This window comes from Oncorhynchus tshawytscha, unplaced genomic scaffold (genome assembly GCF_018296145.1).
Source record: "Oncorhynchus tshawytscha isolate Ot180627B unplaced genomic scaffold, Otsh_v2.0 Un_contig_7449_pilon_pilon, whole genome shotgun sequence".
Lineage (NCBI taxonomy): Eukaryota > Metazoa > Chordata > Actinopteri > Salmoniformes > Salmonidae > Oncorhynchus > Oncorhynchus tshawytscha.
The window spans coordinates 17,656-39,657 of NW_024608393.1; the positions used below are offsets into that span (position 1 = coordinate 17,656).

At 41.3% G+C, this 22,002-nt stretch overlaps 1 protein-coding gene across 2 annotated transcripts; it reads right to left on the minus strand.

Annotated features, from left to right (window-relative positions):
• Window positions 1-3,391: 3,391 nt before the first annotated feature.
• Window positions 3,392-18,313, minus strand: LOC112239592 (zinc finger protein 883-like). Of its 2 annotated transcripts, XM_042313107.1 has the most exons (4): window positions 18,207-18,313; window positions 11,241-11,462; window positions 4,801-5,827; window positions 3,392-4,716 (listed from the first exon to the last, which is right to left on the minus strand). In XM_042313107.1, exons 2-4 carry the CDS (start codon window positions 11,323-11,325, stop codon window positions 4,575-4,577), a joined length of 1,254 nt encoding a protein of 417 aa, XP_042169041.1. In that variant the 5' UTR covers window positions 11,326-11,462; window positions 18,207-18,313; the 3' UTR covers window positions 3,392-4,574. The 2 variants fall into 2 exon arrangements, with proteins under 2 accessions (XP_042169041.1, XP_042169040.1); XM_042313106.1 differs by having other exon boundaries at window positions 3,393-5,827.
• Window positions 18,314-22,002: the final 3,689 nt, after the last annotated feature.

Sequence of the window (22,002 nt, forward strand, 5' to 3'; positions counted from 1 at the left end):
GGCCAATCAGTTATATTCTGACAAGGTAGGGCTGGTATACAGAAGATAGTATTTTAATAAATAGGGCTAAGTCCATATTATTGCTAAGAACAGCTCAAACAATTAAAGAGAAACAACAGTCCCTCATTACTTTTGGACATGATCAGTCAATCCTGAAAATTTCAAGAACTTTCTTGTTTCAACATGACAATGTCCCCGCGCCCAAAGCAAGGTCCATACAGAAATGGTTTGTTGAGATCGTTGTGGAAGAACTTGACTGTCCCGCACATTGCCCTGACCTCAACCCCATCGAACACCTTTGGATGAATTGGAACAAATGGTCTGTTCTATATCTTCAATCAAATTAAACATGTACTACTGTGACATTAAAATGTTTAATGGTATTTTTCATCAGTTGTTTTCCATGAAATGTCATTTCCACCACTCTGTCATTACCACAACGCTAAGTCATTACCACAACGCTAAGTCATTACCACAACGCTAAGTCATTACCACAACGCTAAGTCATTACCACAACGCTAAGTCATTACCACAACGCTAAGGCATTACCACAACGCTAAGTCATTACCACAACGCTAAGTCATTACCACAACGCAAAGTCATTACCACAACGCAAAGTCATTACCACAACGCAAAGTCATTACCACAACGCAAAGTCATTACCACAACGCAAAGTCATTACCACAACGCAAAGTCATTACCACAACGCTAAGTCATTACCACAACGCTAAGTCATTACCATCACGGTACATATTGTTGTGGAAAAGGTGTATTAAACTACAATTGATATTGATGATTTTTCCCATATGTGAACCTCATATGCTGCTCTTAAGATAATATTTTACATTACTTTAGAAATTAAGATGTTGATGTGGTAAATACATGTTTCTGAGTATCATCAAGGCATATATGGACATTTAGACACGACAATGATGAATACATATAATTAAGAAAACTTCCAAATAGTACAAATAAAAGGTTTTGAATGTGAAATGTTATATAAAACACCGTAGGCACAATTTCTGTAATTTCTTTTTCAACTAAAATAACCGATACAAATCTTTAATTGTTAAATAGTTTGGTCTCAGCCACTATTAGATCTTGTTTCCAGATCGAGTGAAGAAGATATTCAGATAAAAAGCAGTTAAGAGATTTAATTTTCCAAAACATTTAACATGCCTGTATTTGCATATCAACCATATATTTTAAAAGAACAGGTAGGACTATTAATATAGACATAGGTGATTTTACCACTGTAATCAGATCAACATTATGTTATGGTCATTGAATTGTTTATCCCACTAGTTATGTGTTAAATGTGTAGTCTAGCCTACACTGTGTAGGACTATGAATTGGGAAGCTATAGGCTTTTTTTAATAGGCTAATTATGTTCTGGCCCGCAGACTAGTTACAAACTCAGCAACAAATTGACTGGAGGCCAAACCTAGTTGCCAATACCCGTTGTATACTGTCAATTCAATTTCCCCCATCATCACAATACAGATAATTCAAACATGTGGATATCGTGCAAACTTGGACTCATTGTCTATGTGAATATAAATTATATTGTTCCCCACTCAGAAGAGGATACAACGATACAATGTAGTCTAACAACATCTCTCTCAAACAGCACAGATGTGATTCACTGTAGAAGCACTGGTCCTCTTACATTTTAATTCCAGGTTGCATATTACAATATTTAAAGGCATATCAGATGGTCTGTTCTGACCATAACAGTCACACCAAGCATAGGGTTGGTTGGTATAAGATTGAAATGGGTGAATAATGTACCTATGAAAACCCTATGAAATAGCTCCCCAATACCATCTGATGTATATATTTCATGTATTACATGAATGGTGACCACAGCCCTTCCAACAATACATTTAAATCATGTTTTACTGTGATTGTTTCCACCCTGCTGAAGGTATTCAATGTATTCCATTTCAAATGTGTCCCAGTGCAGCTTTACTTCCAGGCTATTATGACACATCTGGGAGTTTCTTCTATATTTCTAGGCCTCGTACAATGGAAACATACGTTTGGTCACTACCATTGCAGGAAAAAAACATGCTACTGGTGCAAATACCAAAACTAACAACATGATAGTACATACATCTACTATCATCTATTTTTTTAGTCACTACAGTGTCATGATAGTACCATGGTATTGTTTTTCTCAATGTACTACAATCCTACATTTTTGTAAGGGCTGTTCTTCACATCAGGGTGCTGCTGCAGGTTCTCTGCGTCTCTTGACCATGTAAGACGGGCCGGGCACAAAGCTCAAGACGCCTCTCCACTTCCCACCATTAGTTATTTAGCAAGCCTGATAACACATCACTCCCGACAGACACAAGCAAAAACTCTTGCATAAATGTAGCAGCCTTAACACCTAATCATTAGTGATCTGACATGCTGTATTGCATGGAAACTATAGTCTAGTAACAACAGCAGCTACATAGTCTAGCCTACTATGGCCCTGTCCTTCTGACCAGGGTAAACAAAGTGGTAATGTTGTGTATTGTATATACAGTATGTCACTTCAAACAGTTTATTTCATTTAATTATAAGATTTTTAAAAATAGGTTGCTCAGCATAAATTAATATGCAAACATTATTTTTCATTACAATCTTGTCATTTAGCAGATGCTCTTATCCAGAGCAAATTACAGGACAAATAAGGGTTCATTGCCTTGCTCAAGGGCACAATGACAGATTTTTCACCTAGTCGGCTCGGGATTCAAACCAGCAACCTTTCAGTTACTGGCCCAACACTCCTAACCGCTAGGCTACCTGCCGCCAGGTCAATCAACTTCAACACAGTTATTCAAATACATTCATCATCAATGACTAAAATAATGAATCTAGTATTAAAAGACAGACACTGCTGCCATGAAGGGATGCAAGTGATTGGCATTCATCGTTTATCAAGGGGCCCAATGTGTTCCCTGAAAACACACCCCACACCTTCACACCACCAGCCTGCAATGCTGACACGAGGCATGGATGCATGCAGTGGTGTAAAGTACTTAAATAATTTTTTCTCATAACTTTTAATCGTGTTTTGGGGGGGGTATCTATACTTTACTATTTATATTTTTCACAATTTTTACATTTATTTCACTACATTCCTAAAGAAAATATGTACATTTTACTCCATACATTTTCCCTGACACCCAATATATTTTTTATGATTAGCAGGACAGAAAATGGTCCAATCCACACACTTATCAAGATAACATCCCTGGTCATCCTTACTGCCTCTGATCTGGCAGACTCACTAAACACAAATGCTTCATTTGTAAATGATGTCAGAGTGTTGGAGTGTGCTCCTGGCTGTCTGTAATATAAAAAAACAAGACAATTGTTCCATCTGGTTTGCTTAATTTTAGGAATTTGAAATCATTTATACTTTTACTTTTGATACATAAGTATATTTACAACCAAATACTTTTAGACTCTTACTCAAGTAGTATTTTACCGGCTGACTTTCACTTTTAATTGAGTCATTTTCCATTATTACGGTATCATTACTTTTACTCAAGTATGACAGTTAGGTACTTGCATGTACTCGTGGTTTTCTCCAGACCCTAGTCCTTCCATCAGTGTGAAACAGCAGGAACCGGGATTAATCAGACCAGGCAATGTTTTTCAAATGTTCCAGTGTTTTCATTCCTGCAACCAAAGTTAATTGTTTTTTGCTCTGGTGCCTCCTTCATGGCAGCAGTGGATCCAGCTGCAAATAGATTTATTCAGCAGGATTATGCCACAAGACTGGTCTAGGAATGGTTCCAAGAACATGACAGTGAATTCAGTTTACTGCAATGGTCCTGCCGAGTCACCAGATCTCAATCCAATTGTGCATCTGTGGGAGGAGAAGGAAGGAGCTATTCGGAGTAGAGATCTACTCCCAGCCAACTTGACACAATTGTGGGAAGCATTGGAGTCAACATCGGCCAGAATCCCTGTGGAATGCTCTCAACACCTTGGACAGTCTATGCCCCTACGAATTGAGGCTGTTCTGAGGAAAAACTCAACATCAGAAAGGTGTTCCTAATGTTTTGTACACTCATTGTATGTTGTCTATGTCAATATTTTTACAGTAGAAGCGAACAAAACACATACTGACAAGGTTTACACTGATCAGTAAAGAGGCTAACGTTCTATAATGCTCCCTTTCCTCTGCACAGTTCTCTCACAGTGAGAAACTATAGGATTACAATACAGTGATCTACGTTTTCTCCATTTGATCCAATTCAACGTTGCCAATTATTTTATTAGATGATAATTAAGTGGAGTGGCTAATTTTAGCTGGTCTGAGAGAACTGATGAGGCTTCTCTCCTTTATGTATACATTGGGCCATTTAAAAAGACACCAATCTGTAGAATCTATTCTCACAGTCAGTGCAGTGATAAGGCTTCTCTCAAGTGTGTATCTGTTGGTTTGTTTTTACATTGCCCAATCGGGAGAAACTCTTGCTACATTAAGAGCAGACGTAAGGCTTCTCTCCTGTGCATGTTCTCTGATGACCCTTTTAGCTCAGCTGTTTAAAAAAAAATCTACAGTCAGATCAGTGGTAAGGCTTCTCTCCTTTATGTGTACCTTGGTGTCTTTTTAACTGGCCCATTCGAGAGAAGCTCTTTCCACAGTCAGAGCAGGAGTAAGGCTTCACTCCTGTGTGTGTTCTCTGATGAACTTTTAGGTCAGTTGATGTTTTGAAGCATTTTACACAATCACAGCAGGAGTAAGGCTTCTCTCCTGTATGTGTTCTCTGATGAACTTTTAGGTCAGTTGATGTTGTGAAGCATTTTCCACAATCAGAGCAGGAGTAAGGCTTCTCTCCTGTATGTATACGTTCATGTCTTTTTAAGTGGCCCAGTCGAGAGAAACTCTTTCCACATTTAGAGCAGGAGTAAGGCTTCACTCCTGTATGTATACGTTCATGTGTTTTTAAGTGGCCCAGTCGAGAGAACCTCTTTCCACAGTCAGAGCAGGAGTAAGAATTCACTCCTGTATGTGTACTTTCATGTGTTTTTAAGTCGCCAAGTCGAGAGAAACTCTTTCCACATTCAGAGCAGGAGTAAGGCTTCACTCCTGTATGTATACGTTCATGTGTTTTTAGGTTTCCCAGTCGAGAGAAACTCTTTCCACAGTCAGAGCAGGAGTAAGGCTTCTCTCCTGTATGTATACGTTCATGTGTTTTTAAGTGGTCCAGTCGAGAGAAACTCTTTCCACAGTCAGAGCAGGAGTAAGGCTTCACGCCAGTATGTATACGTTCATGTGTTTTTAAGTCGCCCAGTCGAGAGAAACTATTTCCACAGTCAGAGCAGGAGTAAGGCTTCTCTCCTGTATGTATACGTTCATGTGTTTTTAAGTGGCCCAGTCGAGAGAAACTCTTTCCACAGTCAGAGCAGGAGTAAGGCTTCACTCCAGTATGTATACGTTCATGTTTTTTTAAGTCGCCCAGTCGAGAGAAACGCTTTTCACAGTCAGAGCAGGAGTAAGGCTTCTCTCCTGTATGTATACGTTCATGTGTTTTTAAGTTGCCCAGTCGAGAGAAACTCTTTCCACAGTCAGAACAGAAGTAAGGCTTCTCTCCTGTGTGTATTCTCTGATGAACTGTCAGAGACCTTGATGTCGTGAATCTCTTCCCACAGTCAGTACAGGGATACAGATTCTCTCCTGTGTGTATTTTAAGGTGTATTTTTAGCTTTGATAGAATTGGGAAAATCTCCTCACAATGTGGGCAGTGGTGAGACCTCTTAGCTCTGTCATCTTCCTGCTGTTTCTCTCTTGATGTAGAGAATGTCTCAACATGGTCTCCTGTGTGAACAACAGAAGAACCAGTCAGTTGGTGTGATATACAGTATATCACAAAAGTGAGTACACCCCTCACATGTGTAAATATTTGAGTATATCTTTTCATCTGAAGAAATGACACTTTGCTTTACAATGTAAAGTAATGACACTTTACAATGTAAAGTAGTGAGTGTACAGCTTGTATAACAGTGTAAATTTGCTGTCCCCTCAAAATAACTCAACACACAGCCATTAATGTCTAAACCGCTGGCAACAAAAGTGAGTACACCCCTTAGTGAAAATGTCCAAATTGGGCCCAATTAGTCATATCCCCTCCCCAGTGTCATGTGCCTCGTTAGTGTTACAAGGTCTCAGGTGTGAATGGGGAGCAGGTGTGTTAAATTTGGTGTCATCGCTCTCACACTCCCTCATACTGACTGGTCACTGGAAGTTCAACATGGCACCTCATGGCAAAGAACTCTCTGAGGTTCTGAAAAAAAGAATTGTTGTACATAAAGATGGCAATCTTCTTATAGCCCCGGCCAAGACCCTGAAACTGAGCTGCAGCACAGTGGCCAAGACCATACAACGGTTTAACTGGACAGGTTCCACTCAGAACAGGCCTCGCCATGGTCGACCAAAGAAGTTGAGTGCACGTGCTCAGCGTCATATCCAGAGGTTGTCTTTGGGAAATAGACATATGAGTGCTGCCAGCATTGCTGCAGAGGTTGAAGGGGTGGGGGGTCAGCCTGTCAGTGCTCAGACCATACGCCGTACACTGCATCAAATTGGTCTGCATGGCTGTCATCCCAGATGGAAGCCTCTTCTAAAGATGATGCACAAGAAAGCCCGTGGTCTGATGAGATCAAGATAAACTTATTTGGTTCAGATGGTGTCAAGCGTGTGTGGCGGCAACCAGGTGAGGAGTACAAAGACAAGTGGGTCTTGCCTACAGTCAAGCATGGTGGTGGGAGTGTCATGGTCTGGGGCTGCATGAGTGCTGCCGGCACTGGGGAGCTCCAGTTCATTGAGGGAACCATGAATGCCAACATGTACTGTGACATACTGAAGCAGAGCATGATCCCCTCCCTTCGGGGACTGGGACGCAGGGCAGTATTCCAACATGATAACGACCCCAAACACACCTCCAAGACGACCACTGCCTTGCTAAAGAAGCTGAGGGTAAAGGTGATGGACTGGCCAAGCATGTCTCCAGACCTAAACCCTATTGAGCATCTGTGGGGCATCCTCAAACAAAAGGCGGAGGAGTGCAAGGTCTCTAACATCCACCAGCTCTGTGATGTCATCATGGAGGAGTGGAAGAGGATTCCAGTGGCAACCTGTCAAGCTCTGGTGAACTCCATGCCCAAGAGGGTTAAGGCAGTGCTGGAAAATGATGGTGGCCACACAAAATATTGACACTTTGGGCCCAATTTGGACATTTTCACTTAGGGGTGTACTCACTTTTGTTGCCAGCGGTTTAGACATTAATGGCTGTGTGTTGAGTTATTTTGAGGGGACAGCAAATTTACACTGTTATACAAGCTGTACACTCACTAATTTACATTGTAGGAAAGTGTCATTTCTTCAGTGTTGTCACATGAAAAGATACAAATATTTACAAAAATGTGAGGGGTGTACTCACTTTTGTGATATACTGTACATATGACTTCATAGCAGTAGGCTGTACAATACAGGGAATAAAGCATTTAGGGCTGTCCCGACAAGAGAAAATTATCCTGGTCAACCGAGTCTTTTCTTTCGACCAATCGTATTCACATCCTACCATACCTTTGTCTGTACATTATACCTTGACGCTATTTATCGCCCCCAGAAACCTCCTTTTACTCTCTGTTCCAGACGACCAATTCTCACTGCTTTTAGCCGTACCCTTATCCTACTCCTCTGTTCTTTCAGTGATATAGAGGTAAATCCAGGCCCTGAAATGCCTAGCTGCACTCCTATTCCCGAGGCGCTCTCTTTTGATGACTTCTGTAACCGTAATAGCCTTGGTTTAATGCATGTTAACATTAGAAGCCTCCTCCCTAAGTTTGTTTTATTCACTGCTTTAGCACACTCTGCCAACCCGGATGTTCTAGCCGTGTCTGTATCCTGGTTTAGGAAGACCACCAAAAATTCTGAAATCTCCATTCCGAACTACAACATTTTCAGACAAGATAGAACGGCCAAAGGGGGAGGTGTTGCAATCTACTGCAAAGATAGCCTGCAGAGTTCTGTCCTACTATCCAGGTCTGTACCCAAACAATTTGAACTTCTACTTTTAAAAATCCACCTCTCTAAAAACAAGTCTCTCACTGTTGCCACCTGCTATAGACAACCCTCCGCCACCAGCTGTGCTCTGGACACCATATGTGAACTGATTGCCCCCCATCTATCTTCAGAGCTCGTGCTGCTAGGCGACCTAAACTGGAACATGCTTAACACCCCAGCCATCCTACAATCTAAGCTTGATGCCCTCAATCTCACACAAATTATCAATGAACCTACCAGGTACTACCCCAAAGCCGTAAACACGGGCACCCTCATAGATATCATCCTAACCAATTTGCCCTCTAAATACACCTCTGCTGTTTTCAACCAAGATCTCAGCGATCACTGCCGCATTGCCTGCATCCGTAATGGGTCAGCGGTCAAACGACCTCCACTCATCACTGTCAAACGCTCCCTGAAACACTTCAGCGAGCAGGCCTTTCTAATCGACCTGGCCGGGGTATCCTGGAAGGACATTGACCTCATCCCGTCAGTAGAGGATGCCTGTTTTTTTATTTTTTTTAAATGCCTTCCTCACCATCTTAAATAAGCATGCCCCTTTCAAGAAATTTAGAACCAGGAACAGATATAGCCCCTGGTTCACTCCAGACCTGACTGCCCTTAACCAACACAAAAACATCCTACGGCGTTCTGCATTAGCATCGAACAGCCCCCGTGATATGAAACTTTTCAGGGAAGCTAGAAACCGATACACACAAGCAGTTAGAAAAGCCAAGGCTAGCTTTTTCAAGCAGAAATTTGCTTCCTGCAACACAAACTCAAAAAAGTTCTGGGACACTGTAAAGTCCATGGAGAATAAGAACACCTCCTCCCAGCTGCCCACTGCACTGAGGATAGGAAACACTGTCCCCACCGATAAATCCACTATAATTGAGAATTTCAATAAGCATTTTTCTATGGCTCGCCATGCTTTCCACCTGGCTACCCCTACCCGGTCAACAGCACTGCACCCCCCACAGCAACTCGCCCAAGCCTTCCCCATTTCTCCTTCTCCCAAATCCAGTCAGCTGATGTTCTGAAAGAGCTGCAAAATCTGGACCCCTACAAATCAGCCGGGCTAGACAATCTGGACCCTTCCTTTCTAAAATTATCTGCCGAAATTGTTGCAACCCCTATTACTAGCCTGTTCAACCTCTATTTCGTGTCGTCTGAGATTCCCAAAGATTGGAAAGCAGCTGCGGTCATCCCCCTCTTCAAAGGGGTGGGGCACTCTTTACCCAAACTGCTATAGACCTATATCTATCCTACCGTGCCTTTCTAAAGTCTTCGAAAGCCAAGTCAACAAACAGATTACCGACCATTTTGAATCCCACCATACCTTCTCCGCTATGCAATCTGGTTTCAGAGCTGGTCATGGGTGCACCTCAGCCACGCTCAAGGTCCTAAACGATATCTTAACCGCCATCAATAAGAAACAATACTGTGCAGCCGTATTCATTGACCTGACCAAGGCTTTCAACTCTGTCAATCACCACATCCTCATCGGCAGACTCGATAGCCTTGGTTTCTCAAATGATTGCCTCGCCTGGTTCACCAACTATTTCTCTGATAGAGTTCAGTGTGTCAAATCGGAGCGCCTGTTGTCCGGGCCTCTGGTAGTTTCTATGGGGGTGCCACAGGGTTCAATTCTTGGACCGACTCTCTTCTCTGTATACATCAATGATGTCGCTCTTGCTGCTGGTGAGTCTCTGATCCACCTCTACGCAGATGACACCATTCTGTATACTTCTGGCCCTTCTTTGGACTCTGTGTTAACAACCCTCCAGACGAGCTTCAATGCCATACAACTCTCCTTCCGTGGCCTCCATTTGCTCTCAAATACAAGTAAAACTAAATGCATGCTCTTCAACCGATCGCTGCCTGCACCTGCCCGCCCGTCCAACAACACTACTCTGGACAGTTCTGACTTAGATTATGTGGACAACTACAAATACCTAGGTGTCTGGTTAGACTGTAAACTCTCCCTCCAGACTCACATCAAACATCTCCAATCCAAAGTTAAATCTAGAATTGGCTTCCTATTTCTCAACAAAGCCTCCACTCATGCTACCAAACATACCCTTGTAAAACTGACCAACCTACCGATCCTCGACGTCATTTACAAAATAGCCTCCAATACCCTACTCAATAAATTGGATGCAGTCTATCACAGTGCCATCCGTTTTGTCACCAAAGCCCCATATACTACCCACCACCGCGACCTGTACGCTCTCGTTGGCTGGCCCTCGCTTCATACTCGTCGCCAAACCCACTGGCTCCATGTCATCTACAAGACCCTGCTAGGTATCTCAGCTCGCTGGTCACCATAGCAGCACCCACCTGTAGCACGTGCTCCAGCAGGTATATCTCTCTGGTCACCCCCAAAATCAATTCTTACTTTGGCCGCCTCTCCTTCCAGTTCTCTGCTGCCAATGACTGGAACGAACTGCAAAAATCTCTGAAACTGGAAACACTAATCCCCCTCACTAACTTTAAGCACCAGCTGTCAGAGCAGCTCACAGATTACTGCACCTGTACATAGCCCATCTATAATTTAGCCCAAACAACTACCTCTCCCCCTACTGTATTTATTTATTTTGCTCCTTTGCACCCCATTATTTCTACCTCTACTTTGCACATTCTTCCACTGCAAATCTACCATCAGTGTTTATTTATTTTTACTTGCTATATTGTATTTACTTCGCCACCATGGCCTTTTTTGCCTTTACCTCCCTTATCTCACCTCATTTGCTCACATTGTATATAGACTTATTTTTCTACTGTATTATTGACTGTATGTTTGTTTTACTCCATGTGTAACTGTTGTTGTACCTGTCGAACTGCTTTGCTTTATCTTGGCCAGGTTGCAATTGTAAATGAGAACTTGTTCTCAACTTGCCTACCTGGTTAAATAAAGGTGAAATAAAAAAATAAAAATTCATATCATCCTCTACTCAGTATCACAAGGGTTAGTAACTACACAGACTCATTTCATAGAACTTTAAAACACTGGCAGTTTGTCTACTTCACTTCTTTAGTCTCCTCTCTGATCACTCCAGATAATCCAGTTGTTCAGGGATGTTTTATGTCAGAATTACAGAAGTCAACATAGTATTAGACTGGGTCATAACTTAAGGTCTAATTTATAGATGGAACCTGCTCTTACCAATCTTCTCCTCCTCTTCTTCATCTTTAATGATGACATTCAGCTTCAGTGTTTGACTGCAGTCTTCCAGCTTCACTGATGCCATCTCTGGATCCTACAGTGCAAACTGGGCTCCACTGTCACAATCAGGACCCAGTGACTGTAGGTTTCTACTCAGTGTAGATGGAGAGAGGCAGGCTGGGGTCTTGCCTCACTGTTGATGTTACCGGCCTCAGACTTAATCTGAGTCGGCCAGTAGTAATAAAGAGAAACGGACACAAAAGTTAGTCTTGTCAGTTATGGCACTTTATTCTCTAAAACTATATTAGATCAGGTCGCTAAACATTGACAACAAACCATTTTTAAAATGTCCCATTAGACAAAGTTCACACTTTAAATTACACAACGTAAGTACACAGAACCTATAGTAGATTTCCCAAATTCACATAAATGACTCAAAAACCATTTAGTACAAGGTTGCAGTTGTTTAAGGCAGCACTATTCACCTGAATAATCTAGATGGTGGGATTAAAGACATTTACAAACCATAGAACCAAATTTGAAGAAGGCAATGCTCTGATTGGCTGATTGCTGCTAACCCATAGGAATCCCCATGTAACAGGGTTATATTGGTGATTCCCCTTGCCACTTTATTGTTAAGCCAATGGGTTTTTGGTTTTTAGTTTTGTCTTGCCTTCGCCTACTCAACATGGCATCTTATTGGCTGGTTTGCGTAGCTTGCTTACGAGGGGGATGTTCCAGTTAGAATCGTCCCAGTGAACAAGCTCCAAACCAGCGGTAAGTTGTTGGTTGCAAAGCACCGTACGTCAAAAGTGATTTTTATACCCCCCAGTGATGATTTAAATGTACAAATTATGTCAATTTGTTTGTAAATGTTATTTGAACATCACACATAAGATGCAGCGTTTTTGGTGCATATTTGTTATGCATTTTGTTGTAGAGAATTCCAGCTAATACTAGTTAGGAACTTACTGTGTCTGGTGAGGGGGGGGGGTTGTATATTTTGTACAGTGCGTGAGTGCAGAGTTGGATGGTGAGCTGTGCATTGCATGACGTGCAATTTTGTGCTGTTTCTATCAGAATAAAGCTCCATGACTGGTGCTGTTGGAGCCCGTGTCGATGATTGATTGTACACAACGCAAGAAGAGTACTGTTACACCCACACAGTTGACTACTTTAAAAATGGTAGAAGCCCTCAGTGGCAATGCCCATCCTAAAATGGGGAATCGTTATCCCAAAGGTGGGAAGGCAGGGGACAAGCTTAGGTCCAAAACAAGCCAATAGAAAAGCATTGGCATTTTCCTCTAGGATTTACACACACCAAGCCCCTCCCCCCGCCTCTCTGGCAAGCGGTTTCAACTAGCTATTTACATTTGTGGTTTGGTCCAAAATAATGGTTCATATTGACACCAAAACACATTGAAACATTATTTTACTGTAATAGAGAAGTTACCTTTCTATCAATGCCCTTTTTATGTCTCAACTACTCAGATTGAGAGCAGAGTTACACTACTAAACGGGAGTATCAATGAACATTTATTCTGGATAATGAACGCTAGAATTAGTACTGCTAGCAGTATTTTAACCAAATACTATTATAATAGCTCTCTAGTCTGTTTTATAAATGTGCAATAAGAATAAAACAATTATACAAAAGCTATTGGCAACTCTCATTTTGAGCTACAAGGTTGATTTAACATCTGAACAAAGTGGACAGGCTAACATGCTTTTCAAACAGTTGGAGACTGTCGACAGAATGGTGTGTTCATAACAATTCAACTGTTCAACCTTGTTAGCAAATAGATCCACGTTGACTAAACTTGTTATATAAAGATTAGCTGGCTAATCACTAGCACGTGGGCTTGAGAGACTGTTGATGAGACAGACCTGTGGTCATTTTCTATAGGCTAATGCCGGCTACAATAAGTTAGTACATTGTTAACAAAGAGTCATTTTCATAGACAGAATTGAAAGCCAGATCAGTGATTATCGCAACAACAACAAAGAAGGTTAAACTATTTTGATAGCTTCGATCACGTGGACTGGGATATGTTCCGCATTGCTTCCAACAACAACATTGACGAATACGCTGATTCGGTGAGCGTGTTCATTAGAAAGTGCATTGACAATGTCGTTTCCATAGCAACGATTACAACATTCCCAAAACAGAAACTGTCGATTGATGGCAGCAATTCGCGTGAAACTGAAAGCGCGAACCACTGCTTTTAACCAGGGCAAGGTGCCCGGAAACATGACCAAATACAAACAGTGTAGCTATTCCCTCCGCAAGGCAATCAACCAAGCTAAGCGTCAGTATAGAGACAAAGTAGAGTCACAATTCAACGGCTAAAACAAGAGGTATGTGGCAGGGTCTACAGTCAATCACGGATTACAAAAAGAAAACCAGCCCCGTCACGGACCAGGATGTCTTGCTCCCAGGCAGACTAAATAACTTTTTGCCCGCTTTGAGGACAATACAGTGCCACTGACACGGCCCGCAACCAAAACCTGCGGACACTCCTTCACTGCAGCCGATGTGAGTAAAACATTTAAACGTGTTAACCCTTGCAAGGCTGCAGGCCCAGACGGCATCCCCAGCCGCATCCTCAGAGCATGCGCAGACCAGCAGACTGGTGTGTTTCGGACATATTCAATCAACCATCGTCCCTGTTCCCAAGAAAGCTAAGGCAACTGAGCTAAACGACTACCGCCCCGTAGTGTGACAGGTTAAAGGAAATAGTCATAGCCTGTTATACATTAAAAAGTATTAGTAAGTTCATAGTATGTGAGGATCTTAAAACATCTAAGGTTAAAAAGATGCATTCAGTATTAGTTGATAGAGATTGATAACATTCATATAATTGTGTTAAAGTTAAAAATCTGTCAAAGGGTACGAATTGTGAGAGTAATGTGTAAACGTTATATTGATTACTTTATTTTGTAGTGCCTAAAAGTGTTTATCTGTGATCTACGAAATGCTCTTAATCTATGAGCCGGAGATCGATTGCTCTGGTCTCCACCCATATTCCTGGGGAAAATCGCGGTCTTTTCTCATTGAACTAAACGTTGAATTGAGAATACAACACCGTATCACTCTCGTGATTATTTCTCCCCTGTTTTCAGGGGCGTAACAGTAGCACTCACTTCCGTCATCATGAAGTGCTTTGAGAGACTAGTCAAGGACCATATCACCTCCACCCTACCTGACACCCTAGACCCACTCCAATTTGCTTACCGCCCAAATAGGTCCACAGACGACGCAAATCTCTACCTGCCCTCCAGGACACCCACACCACCCAATGTCACAGGAAGGACATAAAGATCATCAAGGACAACAACCACCCGAGCCACTGTCTGTTCACCCCGCTATCATCCAGAAGGCGAGGTCAGTACAGGTGCATCAAAGCAGGGACCGAGAGACTGAAAAACAGCTTCTATCTCAAGGCCATCAGACTGTTAAACAACCACCACTAACATTGAGTGGCTGCTGCCAACACACTGACTCAACTCCAGCCACTTTAATAATGGGAATTGATGGAAATTGATGTAAAATATATCACTAGCCACTTTAAACAATGCTACTTAATATAATGTTTACATACCCTACATTACTCATCTCATATGTATATGTATATACTGTACTCTATATCATCTACTGCATCTTATGTAATACATGTATCACTAGCCACTTTAAACTATGCCACTTTGTTTACATACCCTACATTACTCATCTCATATGTATATACTGTACTCGATACCATCTACTGCATCTTGCCTATGCCATTCTGTACCATCACTCATTCGTATATCTTTATGTACATATTCTTTATCCCTTTACACTTGTGTGTATAAGGTAGTAGTTTTGGAATTGTTAGATTACTCGTTAGATATTACTGCATTGTCGGAACTAGAAGCACAAGCATTTTGCTACACTCGCATTAACATCTGCTAACCATGTGTATGTGACCAATAACATCTGCTAACCATGTGTATGTGACCAATAACATCTGCTAACCATGTGTATGTGACAAATACATTTGATTTGATTTAAATGATTAGTGGGTGTTATGGTTGTGGATGGCTTATATTTAGCCTCGGTTTAACTTCACAAGCCCTGAATTCATTAGATTATTGCTGACTGTTTGAAATGCATTGTATTCAACCTTTAATTGTACAAGGCTCATTTATAGATAAACTAAACTGAGATATTTTATCACCTAGAATCTAAACTGAGATATTTATGGTGAATCACCTAGAATCTAAACTGAGATATTTATGGTGAATCACCTAGAATCTAAACTGAGATATTTATGGTGAATCACCTAGAATCTAAACTGAGATATTTATGGTGAATCACCTAGAATCTAAACTGAGATATTTATGGTGAATCACCTAGAATCTAAACTGAGATATTTATGGTGAATCACCTAGAATCTAAACTGAGATATTTATGGTGAATCACCTAGAATCTAAACTGAGATATTTATGGTGAATCACCTAGAATCTAAACTGAGATATTTATGGTGAATCACCTAGAATCTAAACTGAGATATTTATGGTGAATCACCTAGAATCTAAACTGAGATATTTATGGTGAATCACCTAGAATCTAAACTGAGATATTTATGGTGAATCACCTAGAAGTTTGAAAACTCAAGATAAAGCTGTATGATTTTTTGGTCCATATCGTCCAGCCCCAATGGAGAACATTAGAGTAAAGTACAATACTTTATACTGTACTATACTCTGTACTGTTGTACTCTACGGTAGTGAATTAAACTTTACTTTCCTGTACTCTGTTGTAGTGGTTTCAAATCTTGTGAAATTAGCTGATTTTTTTGGTCGCCATTGAGAAAAAGTAAATACAAGATAGATCCAACAATTTCCCGCTCGGGTTTGTTGACATTTAACTAACTTGTGACGATAAAAAACAGCTGTGCGTAATGACGCACCGCGTATTCAGCAATCATCAATTATTCAAAAAAACACTTCCTATCCTCACTTTTCGGGACTAAAGAAACTTTGACAAAAAAATCTTCGGTCAAATGCGCCTGGGTCAATGGAAACCTGTCTAATGAGGTCTGAGTGATTGGTTCAGATGTGGTGTATCCTACAATGTCGGCCTATAACTTTATTTTATGAATGTCCATCCATGTGGAAGGCCTAGCGTTTGTAAAACAGCCAGTTGCATTGGCTTTATCAGTCCTGGTTCCTGTGACTAATCATGTTGTCTATTTAAGAGCTGAATAGGCCCATCAGCTACCCAACTTAATTAGGAGTTATCCTGAGCCTTTTGGCAATGAGAATCAATGCAGTAACACAGCGGGAAATGCAACAATATGTAATTTTCGCTATGATTATCTCCTCAAAAATGTACAGAGAATCTTGAAACCACTGATGATCACGGCAATTTAGCTGACGGGGTTCAACTCCCGGACAACAGAGGTTTCAGAGTCCTGCAATAGAGCTGAGATGCTAATATTTGTGTAAACTCTACATAGTTGTGTTCTGTGGGTGTCACTGAGTAGGCTGAACAATCCATAGGTAAGACTGTAGAGTGCAATATGAATGTCCAACACAAACAAAAGACCCTCCATACTCAACTGGTGGACCTCGGGTCGGATCCAGACTGGGTCAATACGGACCACGGTCCAGATCCAGACTGGGTCAATACGGACCACGGGTCCAGATCCAGACTGGGTCAATACGGACCACGGGTCCAGATCCAGACTGGGTCAATACGGACCACGGGTCCAGATCCAGAGTGGGTCAATACAGACCACGGGTCCAGATCCAGAGTGGGTCAATACGGACCACGGGTCCAGATCCAGAGTGGGTCAATACGGACCACAGTCCAGATCCAGACCGGGTCAATACGGACCACGGTCCAGATCCAGACCGGGTCAATACGGACCACGGAACCCAGAATATATATAATAATACTTTTTGTTTGGGCTTCGACCCCTGGTATCATATAAACACACATAAGACATGGAAACGTGTAGAATTGCTTAAAAACAGCAACAACAAAAAATCTCAGCCCCATCGTAACGTGTAGAATTGTGGGATATTAGCTTTTAAACTGCTTAATGTTCTCTCCGCCAACAAGAGGGTTGTTTCGATTTTGGTATTGCAAGTTAGGGGTTTGTTACAACGCCAACAACTGACAATATCCATCCGGACCTTTGCCACCTAAGGATGTGTGTGTGACTGGACCTTCTCAAAAAGTACTGGAGTACCCCTGTAATAGACTGACTGGGAAGGTGATTTTTCCACAGAAAGTCCTGCAATAAGAGCTAAGAAGCTAATATTTGTGTTAATTCTTCATAATAGTTTTCTGTTGGTGTCACCTGTTTCATAAAGTCATATAAGAATGCCCCCAATACAATGATGTGGTCTAATACTTTTTTTCCTGTTTACTTTCTAAATAATTCGTTATTGTAATTCAATGTAAATTAAGTAACAACATTCCAACCATGTTTAGCGTTATCTTGTCCAAATATGACATGATTCCACTATTTTGAATCAGTTTATCACTTTCAAAGAGGGACTTTTATTTTGAGTGCGAACCACAAATTCCACTATTGTGGCTAGCTTCACAAGCGGGTACCAGGCCTATGTCCAGCTGGAGGACGGAGATGTTCGCCACATTCAGATATAAATTAATTATGTTGAACAAACATGAATATGAATGTCAGTTCTATTCAGAGGATTTCTATCTGCAACTTCCCACAACGTTTTTGTTCTGAACATCCCCAGGCGAAACCCACTGAGCTAACGAACCTGCAAAGCCTAACAAATGAACGTGTCGTGGACCCCGCGCCGTGTGCTTTTTTTTATCACATTCTTCACTCACTCGGTTTGACAAAAACCTTTCCCAAACGTCATAATAACTTGAACGGTTTGTTATCTAACATGTCATGACGTTATTTCAATATTAGACTGTTTAAAAGTGCCATTACATACCTGTAGCGATAAAGAGAAAATGAGAGCACAGCTCAGGCGTTTTGTTTATTCTAAAGAATGGTGTGCGTCTACCGGAACTTCCTGTTCCCCCTACCACCACAGTGCAACAGCGACATCTATTGGACTGATGGACTAACTACTGCTAAACCATGTAGACTATAAGTGATATTGATTAGCTAGACAAAAAAACCTTGGTTTTAAAAAACTAAAACGGTGCCTGTTTTCGTGTCTACGTTGTTCAACTCATTACATATGCATTGTAGATGACCTCTGTGGAAGGCCAAGAAGATCATCAAGAACCTCAGCCACCAGAGACACGGCCTGTTCACCCTGCTAAAAACTATCAGGCGGAGACAGTACAGGTGCATCAAAGCTGGGGCAAGAGATTGAAACCACTTCTATCTCCAGGCCACAAGACTGTCAAACAGTCATCACTGATTTGATTTAGAGAATATTGGTGATGTGCAACTTGGCTTGTCCCAATGTGTGACATGTACTGAGTAGATCAATACAGATATATATTATTTTGAATAAAATGTGATAAACACATGTACTTTTGTTTATTGATGTACAGATTATGTAGTAAAAAAGGTCCCCCCCCAAACTAATGGTAATAACTGATAATCCCACCATCTCTATCTGATACATGCAGTGTCTGCTTGCTCATTACCACAGAAAACTGCAGACGGAAAAGGCAATTGCAACCTCTTTGCAATGAGGAATTGAGACCAAAAGCTTGAGAAGTTTAAGAGAGTGTTTAATATCAAGGATACAGTCAGCTGAGTGCATGCATTTAGAAAGCTCACAACACATTTTATACTCTTTCCTTATGGGCGTCACCTCCCTAGCTATACATTTATACTGATAACACTCTTATCCCTTCAAATCAAATCAAATCAAATCAAATGTATTTATATAGCCCTTCGTACATCAGCTGATATCTCAAAGTGCTGTACAGAAACCCAGCCTAAAACCCCAAACAGCAAGCAATGCAGGTGTAGAAGCATCCCTTGCCTGCTAGCTAGCCAACTACTATTAACAGTCACATCAAACCATGCAGCTAGAATAACAGCAAAGTAACTACTTTTAATTTCCTTTGACCTGGTTTTAAATGGACATTTCTTTGTATATATCCATAAAGATTATGCAGATTCATGATTTCAACTGGCTGAGACAAGATGTCAGTCTTGTCCTGACACGTTAATTCTCAATAGGATAGTGCATATTGAATTTCAATATTGAAACAATGTTGCAAAGGTTGAGAGAAAGACAGCAACGTTTGTACAACCCCGCCGTTGATGCAAACAAAAATGTTAGGCTAGAAGCAAGGAGAAATAATGTCTAGATGCCTTTTACAGTGGAGATCAAGTTAATGAATTGGCTGGCTGGGCTGATGGGCCAGTGGATGAGCAGGGATCTGTCAGACAGAACAGAAAACAAGATACCCATTTTTGCATCATCTGTGCTAAACAGTGTTTTTAGAATGGCTTAGAACACGTCTCAACCAATCACAAAGCTTGTTTTGACCAACCCGTTGTAGAATATTTTTGAACAATAGCCTGTATAGAAATCAAAAGGTCTTGGGTGCTGCAGTATGCCTCATTAATTATCATGCACTGTTCTGAAATAAAAAAATATATTCGGTGTTCTGGGAATCCACAACCTTTGACATGTGACGCTTACAAAAAGAAGAACTGTTTGTAAAACTGCGTATCTAAGGCTCTGGTCTGTTCTAGGAGTGAGGGTAAACAATAGGCATGTTGTCTGCTATCCACTTTATATTTCATTATTATTATGGAAAGAGGGGAGAGTCACTTGTTTTTCCTCAAGCGTTCAGGGAGGGTCTGATGAACATTTAGCGCAGATGATGTTGGGAAGTATTTACCACAGTCAGAGCAAGAGTAAGGCTTCTCTCCTGTGTGTATATGTTGGTGTGATTTTACGCTGCTCTGCAGAGAGAAACTCCTCCCACATTGAGCAGGAGTAAGGCTTCTCTCCTGTATGTAAACGTTGGTGTATTTTAAGATGCTCCGTTGAGAAAAACTCTTCCCACAGTCAGAGCAGGAAAAATGCTTTTCTCCTGTATGTACACGTTCATGTGCTTAAAATATATATATATATATATATTTTTTTTAAATTTTACCCCCTTTTTCTCCACAATTTCGTAGTATCCAATTGTTTAGTAGTTACTATCTGGTCTCATCTCTACAACTCCCGTACGGTCTCGGGAGAGACCTCCCGATCGCGGCCGGCTGCGACAGAGCCTGGGCTCGAACCCAGTCTCTACCTTAGACCACTGCACCACCCGGCTTCTCTCCTGTGTGTGTTCAGTTCTCTGGTGAACTGTTAGGTCAGATGATGTTATGAAGCATTTTCCACAGTCAGAGCAAGAGTAAGGCTTCTCTCCTGTGTGTATGCGTTGGTGTGATTGTAAGTGGCTTCGTTGAGAGAATCTCCACCCACAGTAAGGGCATGAGTAAGGTTTCTCTCGTGTGTATATGTTGGTGTGTTTTTTAAGCTGCTCTGTTGAGAGAATCTCCAGCCACAGTCAGAGCAGGAGTAAGGCTACTCCCCTGTGTGTATTTTTTGGTGTATTTTTAGCTTTGAAAGATTTGGTAAACTCTCTTTACAATGTGGGCAGTGGTGAGACCTCTTAGGTCTGTGATCTTCCTGCTGCTGCTCTCCGGATGTAGATAATGTCTCAATGTGACCTGTGTGAACAGCATCAGAAATAAAAGTCAGTGTGATAAATAGTGATTATACAAAATATTCTGAACACCTGCTCCTTCCATTACATAGCTTTCACCTGGTCAGTCTATGATCCCTTATTGATGTCACTTGTTAAATCACTGTAGATGAAGGGGTGTAGACAGGTTAAAGAATGATTTTTTAAATATTGAGATAATTTAGACATGGATTGTGTATGTGTGCCATTCAGAGGGTGAATCAGCAAGACAAATGATTGAAGAGTCTTTGAACGGGGTGTGGTAATAGGTGTCAGGCCCACCGGTTTGTGTCAAGAACTGCAATGCTGCTGGGTTTTTCACACTGAACAGTTTCCCTTATGTATCAAGAATGGTCCACCACCCAAAGGACATCCAGCCAACTTGACACAACTGTTGGAAGCATTTGAGTCCACATGGGCCAGCCTCCCTTGTACAGTCCATTAGGGCTGTCCCTGACACCAAGAGTAATCTGTTCTTCCCACCATTCGATTGGCTTAAATTTTTAAACATGTGTTTGATGCGATTGTGCTCAGACTTACAAAACAAAATGACTAGCACCTGTTGTCCTCTCTCTTCCCTGCTGCAGCGACCACCACAGAACATCACGCTGTCCATCGTCCTGAAGCTGCAACATAATCACAGCCATTTCTGACTGAAAAGTTCTGTTGCTAAAAAGTTTATCGATAGCCTAGCATAGCATTTTGTCCAGCTAGCAGCAGGTAAATTGGTCACGGAAATCAGAAAAGCAATCAAATTAAATCGTTTACCTTTGATGAGCTTCGGATGTTTTCACTCACGAGACTCCCAGTTAGATATCCAATGTTCCTTTTTCCAAAAATATTATTTTTGTAGGCGAAATAGCTCCATTTGTTCTTCACGTTTGGCTGAGAAATCGCCCGGAAATTGCAGTGCCGAAAACATTCAAAATTAGCTCCATAATATCGACAGAAACATGGCAAACGTTGTTTTTAATCAATCCTCAAGGTGTTTTTCAAATATCTATTCGATAATATATCCACCGGGACAATTGGTTTTTCAGTATGACCGATTGGAATAATGGCTACCTCTGT